The sequence below is a fragment of the Chiloscyllium plagiosum genome, unplaced genomic scaffold (genome assembly GCF_037043375.1).
Source record: "Chiloscyllium plagiosum isolate Xiang-an unplaced genomic scaffold, Cpla_swu_hap1 HiC_scaffold_22, whole genome shotgun sequence".
In the NCBI taxonomy this organism is placed as follows: Eukaryota; Metazoa; Chordata; class Chondrichthyes; order Orectolobiformes; family Hemiscylliidae; genus Chiloscyllium; species Chiloscyllium plagiosum.
Genome location: NW_028270160.1, coordinates 30,495,952 through 30,515,296, shown reverse-complemented (window position 1 = coordinate 30,515,296; position 19,345 = coordinate 30,495,952). Strand labels below are relative to the sequence as shown.

Here is a 19,345-nt window from a genome sequence, read left to right as displayed (position 1 = left end):
TTGTCTACCCTATCCATGTACCTATATTTTGGTAGGAAGAATAGAGCCATACACTATTTTCTATATGGGAAAAGGTTTTGGAATTCTGAAGCAAGGGGAGTCCTAATTATAGTTCAAGATTCTCTTAAGGTTAACATGCAGGTTCAGCTGGATTAGGACAGCAAATGCAAATTTGGCATTGATTTCAAAAGTACTAGAATACAAGAGTAGAGATGTCCTGCTGATGTTGGTTAAGGATGTGGTCAGACTGCATTTGGAATATTGAGAGTAGTGTTTAGGCCCTATATCTAAGGAAGGATGTGCTAGTGTTGGAGGAGGTCCAAAGGAGATTAACAAGAATGATTCTGAGGATGAAGAGCTTGTTATATGAGGAGTGGTTGAGGACTCTGGGTCTGTAATCGATAGAACTTAATAGGCTAAAGGGGAAATCTGATTTAAACTAACAGGATACTGAGAGATTTGGATAGAGTGAAAGCAGAAAAGATATTTTCATTGGTAGAACAGATTAGGACCCAAGGGTACAGCCTCAGAGTGAAGGGACAATCTTTTAAGACTAAGCCGCAGAGGGCTGAGGAAACCAAGTCATTGAATTTATTTAAGTCAGAAATTTATATGCTCTTGATTAGTAAGGGGATTGAGGGTTATGTGGAGAAGGTAGGAGAATGGGATTGAGAACCATATCAACTATAATCAAATAATGGAGCAGAATTGATGGGCTGAAAGTCAAAATCTTATGGCCTTTATTACACCAGATAATGCTGCTGAGCCTTGTACTGATATTAAACCAGGTAATGTTAGTTAACGCTGCTCCTTGAGCTGTGTTGGTGCTGGTAATACACCAGATAATCGTGGTAAATGCTACTCACTGAGCTGTGTTGGTGCTGGTTAACCCTAGTTAACGCTGCTTCCTGAGGTGTGTTGGTGCTGGTTAACCCTAGTTAATGCTGCTCCCTGAGCTGTGTCGGTGCTGGTTAACCCTAGTTAACGCTGCTCCCTGAGGTGTGTTGGTGCTAGTTAACGCTGCTCCCTGAGCTGTGTCGGTGCTGGTTAACGCTAGTTAACGCTGCTCCCTGAGCTGTGTCAGTGCTGGGTAACGCTAGTTAACGCTGCTCCCTGAGCTGTGTCGGTGCTGGTTAACTCTAGTTAACGCTGCTCCGTGTATTCCATGCTGTCAGCCCGGGGGTAGGGACCTTGTTCCCCGGGAGTGCGGCTGCGCGCTCTCAGTTTCCGGCCGTGGGGGGAGGGGGATGGAGCGGCTCTGGGTCCGAGCCGCTTGGCTGTGCGGCCTGGGCCGGCTGCGGGCCTGGGTCACTGACTGTGACTCGGACAGCGGAGAGGCCGGTGACTGGTAAGGGCTAGCTCCGGGGTCGGTTCCTGGTCTCTGCCGGCTCAGGCCCCAGGCTCTGCTCCCCGCTCGTTAGGGAGGCTCCGCCGCTGTTGGGGCCACCCCGGGGGTGGAGAGCAGGGCCCGGGGGTAACCGGGGGGGGGGGGTGCGGTCCCTGGGGGATGGGGAATCCTGGGGGGATGGGGAATCCTGGGGGGAGTGTGCAGTCCCCGAGGTAACCCGGGGGAGGGGGTGTGTGCGGTGCGGTCCCTGGGGGAATGGGGTAACCTGGGGGAGGAGGAGTGCGGTCCCCGGGGTAACCTGGGGCAGGGGGGGTGCGGTGCCTGGGGTAACCTGGGGGAGGGGGGGGGGTGCGGTGCGATCCTGGGGGAGGGAGGGAGGGGGCGGAGGCGGTCCCCGGGGTAACCTGGGGGAGGGAGGGGGCGGGTGCGGTCCCCGGGGTAACCTGGAGGGGGGGGAAAGAGTGCGGTCCCCGGGTTAACCTGGGGGAGGGGGGGGGGGGTGCGGTGCGATCCTGGGGGAGGGAGGGAGGGGGCGGAGGCGGTCCCCGGGGTAACCTGGGGGAGGGAGGGGGCGGAGGCGGTCCCCGGGGTAACCTGGGGGAGGGGGGGGGGGAAAGAGTGCGGTCCCCGGGTTAACCTGGGGGAGGGGGGTACGGTCCCTGGGGTAACCTGGTGGGGGGTGCGGTCCCTGGGGGAATGGGATAACCTGGGGGAGGGGGGTGCAGTCCCCGGGGTAACCCAGGGGAGGGGGGGGGTGCGGTCCTTGGGGTGACCTGGGGGAGGGTGCGCAGAGTGCGGTGCGGTCCCCGGGATAATGCGGGTGGGGGGGCGTGAGGAGCGGTCCCCGGGGTAACCTGGGGGAGGGGTGGTGTGGTCCTTGGGGTAACCTGGGGGAGGGAGGAGGGTGGGGTGCGGCCCTGGGGGAGGGGGGTGCGGTGCGGTCCCCGTGGTAACCTGGGGGAGGGGTGTGTGTGGTCCCTGGGGTAACCTGGGGGAGGGAGGAGGGGTGGGGTGCAGTCCCCGGGGTAACATGGAGGAGTGAGGGGTGGGGTAACCTGGGGAGGGGGGTAAATGTGGTGTGGTCCCTGGGGTAACCTGGGGGAGAGGGAGATGTGGTGTGGTCCCTGGGGTAACCTGGGGGAGAGGGAGATGTGGTGTGGACCCTGGGGTAACCTGGGGGAGGGGGGGATGCGGTGCGGTCCCCGGGGTAACCTGGGGTGGGAGGGGGGATGCGGTGCGGTCCCCGGGGTAACCTGGGGGGGGGGAGGGGGGATGCGGTGCGGTCCCCGGGGTAACCTGGGGGGGGAGAGGGGGATGCGGTGCGGTCCCCGGGGTAACCTGGGGGGGGAGGGGGGGATGCGGTGCGGTCCCCGGGGTAACCTGGGGGGGGGAGGGGGGGATGCGGTGCGGTCCCCGGGGTAACCTGGGGGGGGAGGGGGGGATGCGGTGCGGTCCCCGGGGTAACCTGGGGGGGGAGGGGGGGATGCGGTGCGGTCCCCGGGGTAACCTGGGGAGGGGAGGGGGGATGCGGTGCGGTCCCCGGGGTAACCTGGGGGGGAGGGGGGGATGCGGTGCGGTCCCCGGGGTAACCTGGGGGAGGGGGGGAAGCGGTGCGGTCCCCGGGGTAACCTGGGGGAGGGGCGGGTGCGGTGCGGTCCCCGGGGTAACCTGGGGGTGGGGCGGGTGCGGTGCGGTCCCCGGGGTTGCCTGGGGGAGGGTGGTGGGGTAACCTGGGGGGGGGGGGGGTGATGGTGCGGTCCCCGGGGTAACCTGGGGGGGGAGGGGGGGATGCGGTGCGGTCCCCGGGGTAACCTGGGGGGGGAGGGGGGGATGCGGTGCGGTCCCCGGGGTAACCTGGGGGGGGAGGGGGGATGCGGTGCGGTCCCCGGGGTAACCTGGGGGGGGGGGGTGGGATGCGGTGCGGTCCCCGGGGTAACCTGGGGGGGGAGGGTGGGATGCGGTGCGGTCCCCGGGGTAACCTGGGGGGGGAGGGTGGGATGCGGTGCGGTCCCCGGGGTAACCTGGGGGGGGAGGGTGGGATGCGGTGCGGTCCCCGGGGTAACCTGGGGGGGAGAGGGGGATGCGGTGCGGTCCCCGGGGTAACCTGGGGGAGGGGGGGAAGCGGTGCGGTCCCCGGGGTAACCTGGGGGGGGGAGGGGGGGATGCGGTGCGGTCCCCGGGGTAACCTGGGGGGGGGGAGGGGGGGATGCGGTGCGGTCCCCGGGGTAACCTGGGGGGGGGGAGGGGGGGATGCGGTGCGGTCCCCGGGGTAACCTGGGGGGGGGGAGGGGGGGATGCGGTGCGGTCCCCGGGGTAACCTGGGGGGGGGGAGGGGGGGATGCGGTGCGGTCCCCGGGGTAACCTGGGGGGGGGGAGGGGGGGATGCGGTGCGGTCCCCGGGGTAACCTGGGGGGGGAGGGGGGGATGCGGTGCGGTCCCCGGGGTAACCTGGGGGAGGGGGGGGAAGCGGTGCGGTCCCCGGGGTAACCTGGGGGAGGGGCAGGTGCGGTGCGGTCCCCGGGGTAACCTGGGGGTGGGGCGGGTGCGGTGCGGTCCCCGGGGTTACCTGGGGGAGGGTGGTGGGGTAACCTGGGGGGGGGGGGTGATGGTGCGGTCCCCGGGGTAACCTGGGGGTGGGGCGGGTGCGGTGCGGTCCCCGGGGTAACCTGGGGGTGGGGCGGGTGCGGTGCGGTCCCCGGGGTAACCTGGGGGTGGGGCGGGTGCGGTGCGGTCCCCGGGGTAACCTGGGGGTGGGGCGGGTGCGGTGCGGTCCCCGGGGTTACCTGGGGGGGGGCGGGTGATGGTGCGGTCCCCGGGGTTATCTGGGGGGGGGGGGGGGCGGGTGATGGTGCGGTCCCCAGGGTAACCTGGGGGAGGGGGGGGCGGTGATGGTGCGGTCCCCGGGTAACCTGGGGGAGGGGGGTGTGTGGTCCCCGGGGTAACCTGGAGGAGGGAGGGAGCGGGCGGGTGCGGTCCCTGGGGTCATCTGGGGGAAGGTGGCTGCAGTCCCCGGGGTAACCTGGGGGAGGGAGCGGGTGGGTAGGTGCGGTCCCTGGGGTAACCTGGGGGGGGGGTGCAGTCCCTGGGGTCACCTGGGGGAGGGGATGTGGTGCGGTCCCCGGGGTAACCTGGAGGGGGGGTGGTGTGGTCCCCGGGGTAACCTGGGGGGAGGGGATGCAGTCCCGGGGGGAGTGGCTGGGGGGGGGTTGGGAGTACAGTCCCGTGGGTAACCCGGGGTAGGGGGTAGGGTTAGGAATAGTGGTGTGTAGGCCCGGCGCTGTGATGGTGTTTCTGTAATAGCTGTATGGTCAAGTCCATCCACCCCGTCACTGTCTCACTGTGTAGTTAACACCTTGACAATAGAGAAAATGTAGAGAGCTGTAGAGGCCAGGTCATTGAGTTTAAGTCAGAAATATGTATGTTCTTTATCACTAAAGCGATAAAGGGTTTTGTGGGGAAGATAGGGTTGAGAAACATATCAACCATGATCAAATATTAATCAAATTAATATTAACCTTTCTAAAAATACTGATCCATCGTACCTGCTCATTCTGGATGTAATTTTTTACAGACTCCCGCTGTTGTTTGTTTGGCGATCGCTGATTGTGCAAATACCATCAAGTGCCTGTAGCATGTGTTAGAACCAATGGGCAAGATAATTCATTTCTGAAGTAAAATGTAGATGGGAGTTTCAGATGGAGAGTCTGTGGAATACCCACCACAGCAGATTCTGAAGGCATTGCCTGGGAAAATTAAAATTTTCACTCTTCATCTAAACCACAGACTTTAGAGGGTTATGGTGCAATTAAATAAAAGTTACTCATGAACAGTTGTGACCATTAAATTCATAGTCTAACTCCTTTTAAACTTACAAATCACACAACAGCAGGTTATATTCCAACCTGAAGGAGGAGCGGCACTCTGAAAGCTAGTGCTTCCAAATAAGCCTGTCAGAATATAACCTGGTGCTGTGTGATTTGTAACTTTGTCCACCCCAGTCCAGCACCTCCACATCTCTTTAAACTGACCTATCACACTGCACTTAGCCCAGTCCATTCTGCTGAGTACATTGGCAGCTTGTCATCCACAACTGACTGGAAATCCAGATGTCGTTAAACAACATTCCTCATTAATAGCACAATAAAATTGGATAATAGACATAAGTATTGGGGCTTATTACCTTGATGTTTATTCAATAGCGGTTACAAATGCATTTTAATTTTTTGTCTTTTTGGTAACATGGTAATCAGTGATTTTGATGATTGGTCAGGTCTTTGTGATAAGAGATGATGCTAAATGTAGTTTGCTTTTGCTTCTATCAAACCTTGTCTGCTATTCAATTAAATTATTGCTGATCTGCTTCAATGCCACTTTGCTGAGCTAATCACCTATCACATTGTTTTTAATATCAAGAAATCTACTACGTTCTGTCTTGAACATATTCAGCCCTCTGGAATACAGAATTCTAAACATTCATCACCCTCTGAGTGCAGAAATTCTTTCTCCTCTAAATCTGAAGTGGTCCACTCCTTATCCTGAAATTGTCTTTGGGTTCTAGACTCACCAGCTAGGAGAAACTTCCCATTGACAGTTACCCTTGCCCATTTCAGATAAATCCCTGGACAAGGCTTGATAGGAGTAACTTTTGCTTTCTCTCTAGCAGTCTTATAAATCACCTCCTTTGACCTAATGCAGACTTTAACTTTTGTTAGCCATGTTTGACTCACCTTTTTGTTGGTTTTGATGTTTTAGGGGATAGTATATTTGTAGTAAACATGTAATATTTATTTAAATGTTAGCCAACACCTGTTTACCGTAAATATTTTCATATTCCACAATAGTCAACTTGCTCTCATAAGAACTAGGAGGAGGAAGTCAATTCAACTCCTTGAATCTGCTCTGCCATTTAACACAACCATGGCTGATCTCACCTCAGCTTCAACTCTCCACAGCTCTTCAACCCTCTACTAATTAAACATCTGTCTATCTCCTCCTTAAGTTTACTCTATGTCCAGCATTCACTGCACTCTAGGATTGTGAATTCCACAGATTCATGACACTTAGAAGTAATTTCTCTTCATCTCTGTTTTAAATCTGCTACCCCTTATCATAAAACAATGACCTCATGCTCTAGGTTGTCCCATATGAGGAAGCATCCTCTCTGTCTACTTTGTCTATCCCCTTTAGCATCATATATTCCTCAAATAGATTTCCTCTGATTCTTCTAAACTCCGGAGAGTATCGGCCTAATCTGCTCTATCTCTCTATAAGACAAACCCCTAATCTCTAGAATAAAACTCTGAACAGGTGTTGCAATGCAACTTCAACCCTCTTTAATTAAGCAGACCAAAATGGGACATGATTTCCAAAATAAAGCTGTTCAGTGAGTGAGATCAACTCCGATACTACCTGTCTAATTCTCCTCTTCCTTTGCAGTCGCCCATTCACATGTTGCCTGCATTCTCCTAATCTGAAGTGTGACAACCTACCTATGATATCCAGGTAGTTCAGCGCTACTCCACAGTGACTCCTGTTGCTGCTTGAGTTGGAAATTCAGAACTCAAGCTTCTGTAGCTGGTGACACTCTGTGGCTTTCCAAATACCACAGCATGCACATTCTGTTCAACCCAACTGCCCTGTCTTGTCTTAACTTTGAGCTATTATAAGTTGAATTATTTACCAATTACTTTTCATTCTGCTTCTTCCCTTAAGCAAAAATAAGAAAAAATGTACTGGACAGTGAAAAAGGCAGAAAAAGAAATGAGCCCCTGCTTCCCATTCAGTCCAAGTGGCACCCCATGCAAAGGACACCCGAACCCCTATATTTATACTATTTATACATAAAAGAATCCGCTTTGGTACAGCTACATAAAGAAGATTAAACTAGCTAATTAATTACCACTGCTCTCCAGTAGATAATTTATTCCTGTTTAAGGTTGAAAAAAATAAGCTTCACTTAAATAGTAACTTACAGTTAATGCAACCAAAACAAGAAAGGAATTACCCTAAAGAGTCTCACTCGCTATTCTCAACTTCTCGCTCTGTATAAGCTGCAGTTATGTGTATGCTTAAATGTGGTTTTACTGAGACTCTTGAAGGCCTCAATTTTTTTTTCCCTGAAATCCTGAGCTACATTGGCTCCAGAATTATCAAGTGTTTATCGAATTGCAAAGGGTATATTGCACTTGTGAAGTGTTTGATTTAAGCAGGAAGCAAATCTCACTTCATTGAAAATACTGTGGTATATCAGAAATGTACCTATATTTGAGATGAAAAGAAGAAAAGAAAATTGCAAAAGGCTATTATTTGGAATAAAATGTCTTGCTTTAAGTTAGAGATGACTTCTTGTTCCCTTTATTATGTTTCAGTGTAGAACTTGTTACTTTGGAACGGCCTCAAACCAATTCTGCGGAAACTCCATGTATACTCTATCTACAGTTCTCTCCTCAACAACCTGCTGACATAATCTTTGTGGAGGTATGGAGTGAAGCAAGAATCATGGAGGTTTACACAGGAGAGTACTGCGGAACATGCCATGGCCAAAAAGTAGACAACCTACAGTTAAATGGGTAACATTATTTTAGCTCACAACGTTAACCTTGAATCGGCAATCAGCAGACTAATAGAGTTTGTAAAATGTCAGCTTAGAAGTGTAAATAATTAATATAAATTTTGCCATTAGTAATTGGTTAGTTTCTTCTGATACTTCTCCAAAAGAACCAATTTACTGCCTTTTTAAATTTTCTGTATGGTGGCTGTGAAGCAATCAGAATATCATTAAAAGAAGACCATCTGGCCCAACTAATTCTCTTGTTGGAAATAAGATTTGTCATCTTTAACTGGTCTAGCTAATGTGACTCCAGATCCATTGCAATATGATTGACTTTTTATGCAGTCTGAAATAACTAGCAGATCACTCAGTTCCAGGCAGATTCTCTCAAATTCCTTGAGGACAATTACGGCTGAGCAAGAAATGTGCCAAAAGCACATTTGGTAAAATAGGTCCACTTGCAGCTATGTGTAGGAGGAAGCAGTGGTTTATAAAAAAAGCTATTTACAGCATACAATTCCATTAACAGATTGTTTACATTTAAAGGTGCAGTTGTTACTGTTTGGTTTAGTTTAAGGAGTGATGCAGTGTGTTTGTGTTTAAGGATCAAGACTATTGCTGGATAGTTTTGTTGTGCCTCCAAACAGCTGATCGCAGCACTTTCAAATTTAGGCCTGTTTAATATTGCCAGTGCCCCATATACACGCAATCCTGAATTCCTTTGCTGTTTTTATGGCTTTAACAACAAAATTTGATGTAGTAAAGCAGCCTACAATGCTTCATTGTTCACACAGGTTGGCAGACCAATTTAAAAAATAATCAAAGGCGGGGCAATTTAACGAGTCATGAACCGTCTGCTGCTATGTTAGCACATTTTGGATGGGGTCCCTTTCCTGCAATTACTAACTTAATTTCTAACAGCAGCTACTGCAATAGAATTCTGTCTCCAGGTGGAACTAATACCGACTCATAGGAACATTATCAAACATTAGGCAAAAGACTAAAAGCTTGATCAAATACTTGGATTTTAAAGGATGTCTTAAAGGAGGAAAGAGAGATAGAGGCAGGTTTAAGGAGGAAATTCCTGAATTCGGATCTGGAGTGGCTGAAGATACAGTCACCAGTGATGAGACAATTAAGCTTAAGGCTTTCAAGACTAGAATTATAGAAGTGGAGGTACTCAAAGTATTTTGGGACTAGAGGAAAATATGGAGTGTGGTAGGGGCAAGACCTTAGCAGGATTTGAAAACAAGAATGAGAATCTGCTTCAGAAAGACTTCTAATAGCATTTGCTGTCCTGGAATTATTATATTTTGAACGTACTATGATAATGATGCTTTTGTCACTAAAAATGAATCTGTTTTTAAATTGTCTTTCAGTGACCATGAACAAATCCTCTTATTTAAGAAGTATTTTAAATTGGATATTCCTAGTTCATACTGCGAACTAAAGGTAATTTGTTGAGTTAATTCTTTTTTTACTCATCATGTTTTACTCTTATGAACCTTCTGACTGAGCCACTGTTTTTAGTTGCTGTCTTTAGGTGGAAAAGAGAAAGTACGAATTGGTAAAATATTACTGGGAGTAAAAGATGCTTCAGTTGGGATCTCAAGAGGCTTTTCTCCGTTTGGAAAAAGCATCGACATGGAACGAGTACAAACGATGATGGATTCAATGGGAGCAAAGCTGTCACCTGGAGCTCAGCAACTCTTTAACATGGTCCAGTTCCAGCAGAAGGTGAGTAATGTGTTGATCAGCATAAAGACTTGAAAAAGCCATATTGATAGCATAGAGTTTCTACAACATGTACTTGGCCCATAGCCTTAAACACTGCAATTTCCTGTTTCAGAATTATAATTATAGGCCCTGGAATTTCATCCTTACAGCTCTTTGACTCTATATCCTTTGAAATGCTGTCTAAAAGTTGCTGGTTTGCTACGAACAGTGTGACATCAATTATTAGGTCCTGAATTATGTGGAGGTAATGAAGACATTGTCTTCATTTGTTTTCTGGTATCAGCACATGTACAGTTAAATGCAGAGACCCTGAGGTTGCTGTCACTAATCAGGAAATGCATGAAATTGTTACTTGCACTAATGTTGCCTTATGTGGTCAAGTGTCTACTTTTGTTTTATAACTGTACTGAGAAACACTTTAATATGTTTTATTATTTTACAGACACTAGTTTTTCTAAACATCTAGTAAAGATTATGGCAGGATGAGCACAAAATAAGTATCAAGATATAATTAAGAGAAATGAATGTTGAACTTTTCATGGCAGGTTTACACTTTATTCTTCACAACATAAATTTGACAAAACAGCTGCATTGCAAGCTTGGAGGCTTTATTTTTATAGAAGACTAATTCAATGATCAATGACATGGATGGTACTGTGTGCTCCTCATGACTGTATCCTAATGAATTCAGTATCGTGAATATGATGGATTAAGTTAGAGGGACATGAGAATCCTTGTCCTTTGATAGCTCGATTAGAAAATGCTGCATCTAACTGATGCCTGCAGCCTTATGGTTCTTGGTGGGATTTCTGGTCTATGTAGAGGTATCTGATCTCAACTTTGCTGACTACAATTGGCCTTGGTGCATTAACACCTCGACTTATGATGGATTTTGCAAGTTAGCACAAACAATAATTCTAATTGTTTTATTTATTGATATTTCTCCATATAGAATCAAGCAGCAATAGGTGGACTATTTCAGGGTATACTTAAAAAAAGTGATGTAACAGAAGTTGGAAAAATTGTGAATTCACCGCAAATGTTTACCCCACAATCTGAAGGTGGCATGATCTCTTCCCATGTATTCAGCAACACTAATCCAATTCTTTCTTCAAAACTGGAAGAAACAAAGGATCCTGAAGGAGTAACTGTATTTAACGTTGAATCCACACCAACAACAGATGGCTCAGTCTTGTCCATTGGAACAAATGATAAAAAGAAAACTTCTGATTCTGGAGATAGCACAAAAGAAATAGATCAACAAAAATTTGCGAGAGGAGATTTGAAAGAGCTTGTGTCAACATTTCTGTGCAAACAAAGTAATGGAGAGCCAAATGCCTTTAGTTCTGAAATGCTGCCTTTCCTTCGGGACCTTTGTGGTCAGGTGAATGAACTTCGTTTGGAAGAAGAGGCTAAAGTTACGGAAAATACCACAGCAGCTGAGGACCGAACCAGTGACCGGTATGAATTTATGCAATTCATTGTTCTTTTGTATCATAAATTCTGTTGAAAATTGAGTTCAGTCGAGCTCTTAATTTTCTTTTCCCGTTCTTAGAAACTAAGAAATATATGGTAGTCTTGACCTCGCCTTTGCATGATCATTCACGTGTGGGATGTGATGATTCATGGTGGTTTCTGAACGCTCGTGGATTGTGATAATGAAACTAATATTATGCACCTGTTAAATGGATTAAAATAACAACATGACATAAATTATTAGGTCCTGAATTATGTGGCGGTAATGAAGACATTGTCATCCTTTGTTTTCTGGTGTCAGCACATGTACAATTAAATGCAGAGATCCTGAGGTTGCTGTCAGTAATCAGGAAATGCGCAGCACTCTGGCAGCATCTACAGAGGGAGAAACACTTGCACTTCAGTTCATGAGCTGTTATTAAAGTCTTAACAGAGCAAGGCCATTCATGGAGATTTAGAAAACATTCATAGAAACAAACCTTGGTAGAAATACGTGCGATTTGATGTTTTAGGAACTGTGGATGTTCTGGAAGGAAATCTTGTAGATACAGTTTGTTTTAAAGGTATGTTTTGAAAACATTCTGCTTGTTTTCAAGTTGCTCTGTTTCTTCACAGGCATTACCAAGAGGCATTATGTTCAAAATTAGAAAAACATATTGCTGAACACATGGAATCGATAGAAAAGAGACTGAAGGATTATATTGATTGCCGAATAACCGTGCTGCAAGCTGACCTTGATGAAAAATTTATTTCGCTCACCAAACTGCTTGAAAACATTGCTCTGAACAGAACTGTAAAGAAAAACTATGAATGTGATGCATTTTTAACAAATGGGGAGCTTTGACTGATTTTTCTTCGCATCGTTTGAACGATTACTGTGAAACTGGTTTAGTTTCAAGAAACCCTGAATGTTACATTTAGTGCAAGGGTGTCCAAACTATGACCCTGGCCATATAGGTCGAAAGTTTGAGCCCATTAAGTTTGTTAGTGATATGATTCCTGGAGTAACGCTCATATACAGCCTGTGTGCATGGCCAAGTAACCCAGGCAGCTCTGCTGCATTTGTTTGTTATAACGTTTTATCTCTAAGTTTTATGGGCCAGTAGGTTTGGGGATGGTCGCTCCTGATTCTATGGCCACAGTAATGGATGAGTGATTTGTGATGCTGGAATGTGTCAGAAGTTTTATTGGCAAGAAAACCATATATCTGGCTCTTGAACGTGTGGGGAATGCACTTGAATGGCCTGTAGAAAAACTTGGACTTTTCCAATATAATGAATATGTCACCAGAAAATTGAAATGGAAACTAGAACATATAATTTATTTCCATTCTAATTTTTTTGAAATTTGTGGCATTTTTCGGGCTTAATGTGCTCTCTGTTTAAAAAAGAACAAAATTATTTGGAGCAAAGAAAAAATTGCTAAAATTAGAAATTCTATTGTGATTTTGAGATAATGTGTTACTGGCGTTAAATATTTTTGATATCCTATCAATTCTTGTTGCTAGATCCCGGAAAGGTTAATATTAAGAATATAAAGGGTCTGTTTTTTTTCACAAGCCAACCTTGACCTTCAGAAGTCCAATGTGTATCCTGTTGGCATTCATACTAAGGTAGTAGTGATGTAAAATTACAGTTGCACATTAAGTTCAGATATTTGCAGAAACCTAAAACTCCAAGACAATATAATTTTGTGTATCTCCTCAAAATGATAAATCGTTAAGCATTATTTGCTGTCTCACTACTCAAGTATTCATTTCGACTTAAGGAAGATTTGTAAATCACTGCCATTGATCACCAATCTAATATTATTCATTCACTGACTGGAGTTGAGTGTTGCCGGCTAGGCCAATGTTTGTTTTGCATCCCTAGTTGCTCAGAGGATATTTTGTGATTTAATACATATTGAACTTCAAAGACTAATTTGCATCTTGTTGGCATTCATACTAAGGTATGAAATTACCGTTGCACACTAAGTTGATGATTGTTAACTTCAGTGGACCTGCCACAAAGTGGTGCTGCAATGTATTACGAGCAAGAAAGGTATCTGGGTTTCTTTTGAATATGCTGCTTAAAACAGAAAACTTGCTTTTAACCGTTTCCCAATAACTTATCTGGCTGGCTTGCCCTTGAATTGAACTTAGTTGAGTGCATGAATGGAAAATTATAAAGGATACATAGCAAGTAATATATGAATTATACTATCAACTGAGCAATTACAATTTAATGGGAAATTTATCCAGATAAAATGTAAAGTGGGCAACTGAAAAGGTAGGGTGAGGTATATATTACTGTAATTTATTAAAAGTTTTTCCAAATATTAAAATGCTTTCTTCAAAGTTTGTTCAATGTATTGACTGTCCAATTTCAGATGGAATTCCTTTCTTGTAAACTTTTTTGTGGTAAACTGTATTTAGAAGAGTTTTTGCAACTGTATTAAAGACATTTCTTGCAGGTATTGCAGACATTTCAAAGTCTTAAAAACCATGATATACTTATGCAGGGTTCTGTCTGAATTTCAAGATATGTAATTAAGTTTTTGTGGAACTTAAATTTTTGCAGTGTTCAGACAAACCGTTATGAGTAATTTCTGCATTATTTTGACTGCTTGCAGGCTGGAATTAGCACAAAAAAAATAAACAAGTACCTCATTAGATTATTTCTGTTTTAACTGTGAACTTCTACTCAATGAATACAGAATTTTGAAGAAACAAAGTTGTAAACTTGACTGTTCTTCTGACAGAAATGCTCATTAAGCTTAAGTGTATGATTACAGAGCAGGATTTTAACATCTTCCTCCTTTCTCCCCTTATAATTTGTAGAAATGTTTTATCAATACAGAAAATGCAAGCAGGCTAATATTATTTTCATTGTTGGTCCCTAGATCAAGTCTAATCTTCATTTCTGAAGAGGAGTCATACCAGGTACAACATTAACTCTGTTTCTCTCTTCACAATTGTTGCCAGACCTTCAGAGTTTCCCTAGCATTCAGTTATTGAGACTGATAATTGATCATGACTACTGTAGGGTTTTTGCTTGTATATGGGATTTTGAAATTGCAGTCAATTTCAAATGTAATGGTCAGCGAAGAAGGTTACTTCAGTAAAGCAGCATCTTGATCAGATGGGCCAGTGGGCTGAGGAGTGGCAGTTGGAGTTTAATTTACATAAATACGAGGTGCTGCATTTTGGGAAAGCAAATCAGAGCAGGATTTATACACTTAATGGTAAGCTCCTAAGTAGTGTTGCTGAACAAAGAGACCTTGGAGTACAGGTTCATAGCTCCTTGAAAGTGGAGTCACAGCTAGATAGGATAGTGAAGAAGGTGTTTGGTATGCTTTACTGATAAGAGTATTGAGTATAGGAGTTGGGACGTCATATTGTGGCTGTACAGGACATTGGTTAGGCCGCTGTTGGAATAATGCATGCAATTCTGGTCTCCTTTCTATCGGAAGGATGTTGTGACTCTTGAAAAGGTTCAGAAAAGATTTACAAGGATGTTGTCAGGGTTCGAGGATTTGAGCTATAAGGAGAGGCTGAATAAGCTGGGGCTGTTTTCCCTGGAACGTCGGAGGCTGTGGGGTGACCTCATACAGGTTTGTAAAATCATGAGGGACATGGTTAGGATAAATAGACATTATTTTCCTTGGGGGTGGGGGAATCTAGAACTCGAGAGCGTAGTTTTAAGGTGAGAGGGGAAAGATATAAAAGGGACTTAAGGGGCAACTTATTCACGCAGAGGGTGGTGTGTGTATGAAATGAGCTGCTGGAGGAAGTGGAGGAGGCTGGTACAGTTGCAACATTTAAAAGGCATCTGGATGGGTATATGAATAGGAAGGGTTTAGAACGATATGGGCAAAGTGCTGGCAAATGGGACTAGGTTAGATTGGGCTATCTAGTCTGTATGGATGAGTTGATCTCTGTGACTTGAATTATATGAAGTTAAAAATCATACAATGCCAGGTTATAGTTCAACAGGTTTATTTGGAAGTACTAGCATTCAGAGCGCTGCTTCAGGTAGCTGTGGAGGAGGATCATAATACACAATTTATAGCTAAAGCTTATTGAAACGATATATTGAACAAATCTGGATTGCTGTTAAGTCTTAACATATATTGTTTCAGTTGCATGACACTAATGTTTTGCTATAAATACTGTCTTATGATCCTGCTCCACAGCTATCTGATGAAGAAACAGTGCTCCGAAAGCTAGTGCTTCCATATAAACCTGTTGGACTATAACCTGACGTTTGATTTTTAACTTTGTCCACCCCAGTCCAACACCGGCACCTCCACATCATGTTAATTATATAAAACGCTGCTAAAAATTCAGTGCTTAAAATTTGCAATTGGTTGTTTATTATAAACATACCTGTAAATAGCCTGTGACATTCATAGTAGATTTGTCAATAGACTTATTGATATGACAGAACATCACACTTTATGATAGAAAATATTAACCTTTTCTGTAGTTGCAACAGACTTTAATGTAATTTTTTTTAAGACCATTAATTCTAATGTTTTTACATAAAGTCTTTAAAATATGCAAACATAAGCTTTGCTTTGGTAAATAGCATTTAAAAGGAGAGCAGCATTTCAGCAAAATAAATATTAGATCAGTCTATCCAGAAGAGAGCTACTAGGAACTCTGACAGAAACTCTTAAGTTTGGCATTGTAGCATTGGCACAGAAGTGATGAGTTAATCTTTCCAGGCATAGCAATTCATCAGAAATAAAAGATATAAAGAGGAACTCGATTATCCGGCATTTAATTAACCGAATTTCAGATTATCCGAAGAAGATCACAAGGTCCCGATGTGTGGCCAAGTGTTATCTGGCATTAATTATTCAGCATTTGATTAACTGAATGAAATACTCACCGCCTGTGTCCTTTGGATAATCGAGGTTCCTCTACAGATTTCTAACTTGGAAGAGCAGATTGTGGCAAAGAGGAAATGCAGAGGCAAACAAATGATCTGTTAAGGGATCAGATGGAGACTAGAACCCATGTAATTAACAAGATAATGTAAGACCGATGGAGGTTTGAAGAGAGAAATAAGATACACGAGAGCCAGCAAATGTGTGAACTGTTAGTGGAATTGGAAGGTGAAGAATGAAAACCTTTAGTGGGCTAGCTGGAACAGATATGAAGTCATTACTAGGGATGTAGAACCCCTTCCCCCACCCACCAGTAGGATACTAAGGAGGTAGCCTAATTGCAAGAAGGTTGATACTTGGTTTTCCTTCTAGATTCCTGAAGAATTGAAACCTGCTCCATTCCAAATGGTTCCAGTATCTTCACAGTTCTGGTGTATTTTCTATACCGTGCTTTGTTTTGGCTAGGCTCTGTTTTCAATACTACTTTTGTTCATTATTGTTATTTGAAATGTGGCTACAGACTACTTAATTATTCTTTATTGGTTGGAGACAGTTAATTCAACAAATTAATAATAAATTTAAGAACCGGATGTATATTTCCTCCAAATCAGGTTTTGAGTGGTGAGTTGAGTTTAATAATGGAGAAGATGAGCAAATAGGACAGGAAGTGAAGATGTGGGGGAAGACCAATGACAATTGTTTTGAATAGTGGGGTGGACTTGAGAGATCACATTGGCTTACTCCTGTTCTTACTTCCTATGTTCTGATGCTCTTTATGTATTAGAATCTCAATGTGTTAGGGCAATTCTACCTTTTTGTAATCACCCAATTGTGTCAATATTGAGTGAGGTTTCAGCACTGCACTCTTTCCACCCACCCCCATCCTGATACAGTTAGCTAACATTCAGAATATTGTAACAACTTATCAAAGTTGTTTAATAGAAGTGAAAAAATTAACATGCAGTTTTTAAAAAGCTTTTCAGTCATAATGTGCTACATAAGCTTTGATATTCTTAGACAAAAATGTTTTAAGTTTGACAACACACCACTGTGCCTTGGGGGTTGGCTTAGATTGAACAGACATATGGGCAAGTAGCTAATGAAGTTCTATCCTACAATGTAAAAACAAAGCATATATAACTTATTTGTTAAATCCTTAAATAAAATTACTTCATAGCTTATTGGTAAAATAGCGGAATTTGATTTAGCTTGACCATAGCAATGTAATTGGTAATTTCAGTACTATAAGTGCAATATTGTTTTTGTTTTAATTTGTAATTTCTGTGCTTGTGCACAACTTTTTGGATGATGTACAAGGTTAATGCGTTATAGTTAGTGGTATGGATATATTCTCTCTTTGGTTCCTGAACTTTATTATCATACCAGGCACCATGGAAGAAGCAGAACAACATAGAAAAATCATGGCAATGTTATTTCAACCATTTTCTTGTTACTTTAACCAACTTTATCCAAGATTTCTGAAATAATTTATTTTTAATAATAAACTTACTTTGTTGTTGTGATATAAAATAAAATGCTAATTATTGTCCTGCAACTTTGTTCTTCCAAACACGTATTTTCGACGGACATGTGTACAAAAATAATGGAAAAATACAGAAAGATAGTAACTGTGTTTGCAGAGAACTTTGGACCTTTTTAGAGTTGAATATATCCAATTGCAATATCATTTCTTCCTGCTGGTGGATTTCAACCTGTCCGATGAGAGATGAAATTCCAGGATCACTTAAGGGGAATCATCAGTAGCCTTACAGACCACAATTCTATAATGCAGGAAAACTGAATGAAAAGCATGCACAAATTCAAACATTATGGGATGGTGAGGAATATGTATGTTGATTCTTTCACTAACCTGCAAACAAACATTTCAATAAAATGCGATTTTTAAAATATTTTAAAGCTTTAATATAATCTAGCAATTGTTCAGAAATTTTAGATTTTCTAATTAAACTTGGTAAAATTGAACTTTGTATTACTTTTAATGTATAGAAAATTCAGATAGCTATTCAGATAGTCTTAATAAATTTTCGGAGTGCTGCTCCTTCAGGTGGTTGTGCTCCAAAAGCTAGTGCTTTCAAGTTAACCTGCTAGACTATAACCTGGTGTTGTGCGATTTTTAACTTTGTACATCCCAGTCCAATGCCGGCATCTCCAAATCATTAATATACTTGTGTGGGGTGTTCCTGGCAGTACAACCTGCATGTTTTAGTGGACAGATCTAGATTGATGGTTGTATTTATTTTTTCACTCCACAGTATTTTTATTAACAAATATTAATGTGTTCCCTTAATACTTGAAATTATGTACTAAACAAAAACTGTAAATCTTTTCTCTGAAGTAGAAGTTTGTGAATTCTAATCTTGATTGCAGAATTATAGGGAAATGACCATAGGGAAATATCATTTGACTCAATTGATTAATTTTGGTGTTTAGCTCCACAGGCAGTTTTAATCCTTTGTACCTGCCTTGTTTCCATAATCATTTTATTGTTGTTCCATTCAGCCACCAATCTGATCTATTTTGAAATTTTTAATGTGGTCTTTACCCGAACCACTATTTCCAATTGTATATTCCACAGTCTAACAATCCTGTGTATAACAACAGCAAAACAAAAAATCATGGTTTTCTAAATCACTTCAAATCTTGTTTAGATTTCCTTTTGTCTCAGACCAATCTTCTTTCTTTGCCACATTGAAGGCCAAGTATAAAGGGAACTTGACTTTGTTATCCCACTCATGCTACAGTGTCCCTGAGAGATTTTGATGGCAAAGTAGGAAGAGAATTACTATGAGATCCCTAACCTTAACACCATTGCAAGTGAGACACAAGTATTCATTATCTCCCATTTCTGATTTTGGTTTCATTCCTGTTAATGGATTTTGAATCCTATTTTCTAACTTTTGCCTAAAATTTGTAATAAATATTTGGGATGCAGGTTTTGGCAGGGCTAGCAATTATTACCCATCCCTAGTCCTCAAGCAGCTGGTGGTGACCAGCCTTGACTTAACCTTAACTGAGTAGCTTGATGTTTAGAAATTATTATAATACTCTAATATAAATTGTCAATACAGCAGTTATACTTTTCACATCCATGCATATTAAACAAGAAGGAAGTAATGCTAGACTTGGCTTTTGGGAATAGGCGAGCCAAGTAGATCGTGACACTTGGAGAACATTGAGGATTGTGGTAATCGTATCATTACATTTAGGATGACTATGCTAAAGAATAATAATTAAGCAGGGGGTGATTTTCCCATCCACCCAAATTCATGTTCTTTGTAGAGGTAGAGGTTGGGGTTCGAAAAGTGTTGGAAAATCGACATTTCGGACAGGAACCCTTC

General features: G+C 43.8%; 1 protein-coding gene across 1 annotated transcript; it reads left to right on the top strand.

Moving 5' to 3' along the window:
* Nucleotides 1-1,212: 1,212 nt before the first annotated feature.
* Nucleotides 1,213-13,766, top strand: cunh10orf88 (chromosome unknown C10orf88 homolog). The gene is made up of 6 exons (XM_043712672.2): nt 1,213-1,348; nt 7,717-7,917; nt 9,278-9,350; nt 9,429-9,635; nt 10,588-11,096; nt 11,727-13,766. Exons 1-6 carry the CDS (start codon nt 1,248-1,250, stop codon nt 11,953-11,955), a joined length of 1,320 nt encoding a protein of 439 aa, XP_043568607.1. The 5' UTR covers nt 1,213-1,247; the 3' UTR covers nt 11,956-13,766.
* Nucleotides 13,767-19,345: the final 5,579 nt, after the last annotated feature.

Bases quoted from the DNA above. Each gene is read 5' to 3' on its own strand.
- cunh10orf88 (XM_043712672.2), top strand. From the start codon at position 1,248: ATGGAGCGGCTCTGGGTCCGAGCCGCTTGGCTGTGCGGCCTGGGCCGG. The intron at 7,918-9,277 runs GTAACATTATTT...ATTGTCTTTCAG, and splicing joins GACAACCTACAGTTAAATGG to TGACCATGAACAAATCCTCT. The intron at 9,351-9,428 runs GTAATTTGTTGA...CACTGTTTTTAG, and splicing joins GTTCATACTGCGAACTAAAG to TTGCTGTCTTTAGGTGGAAA.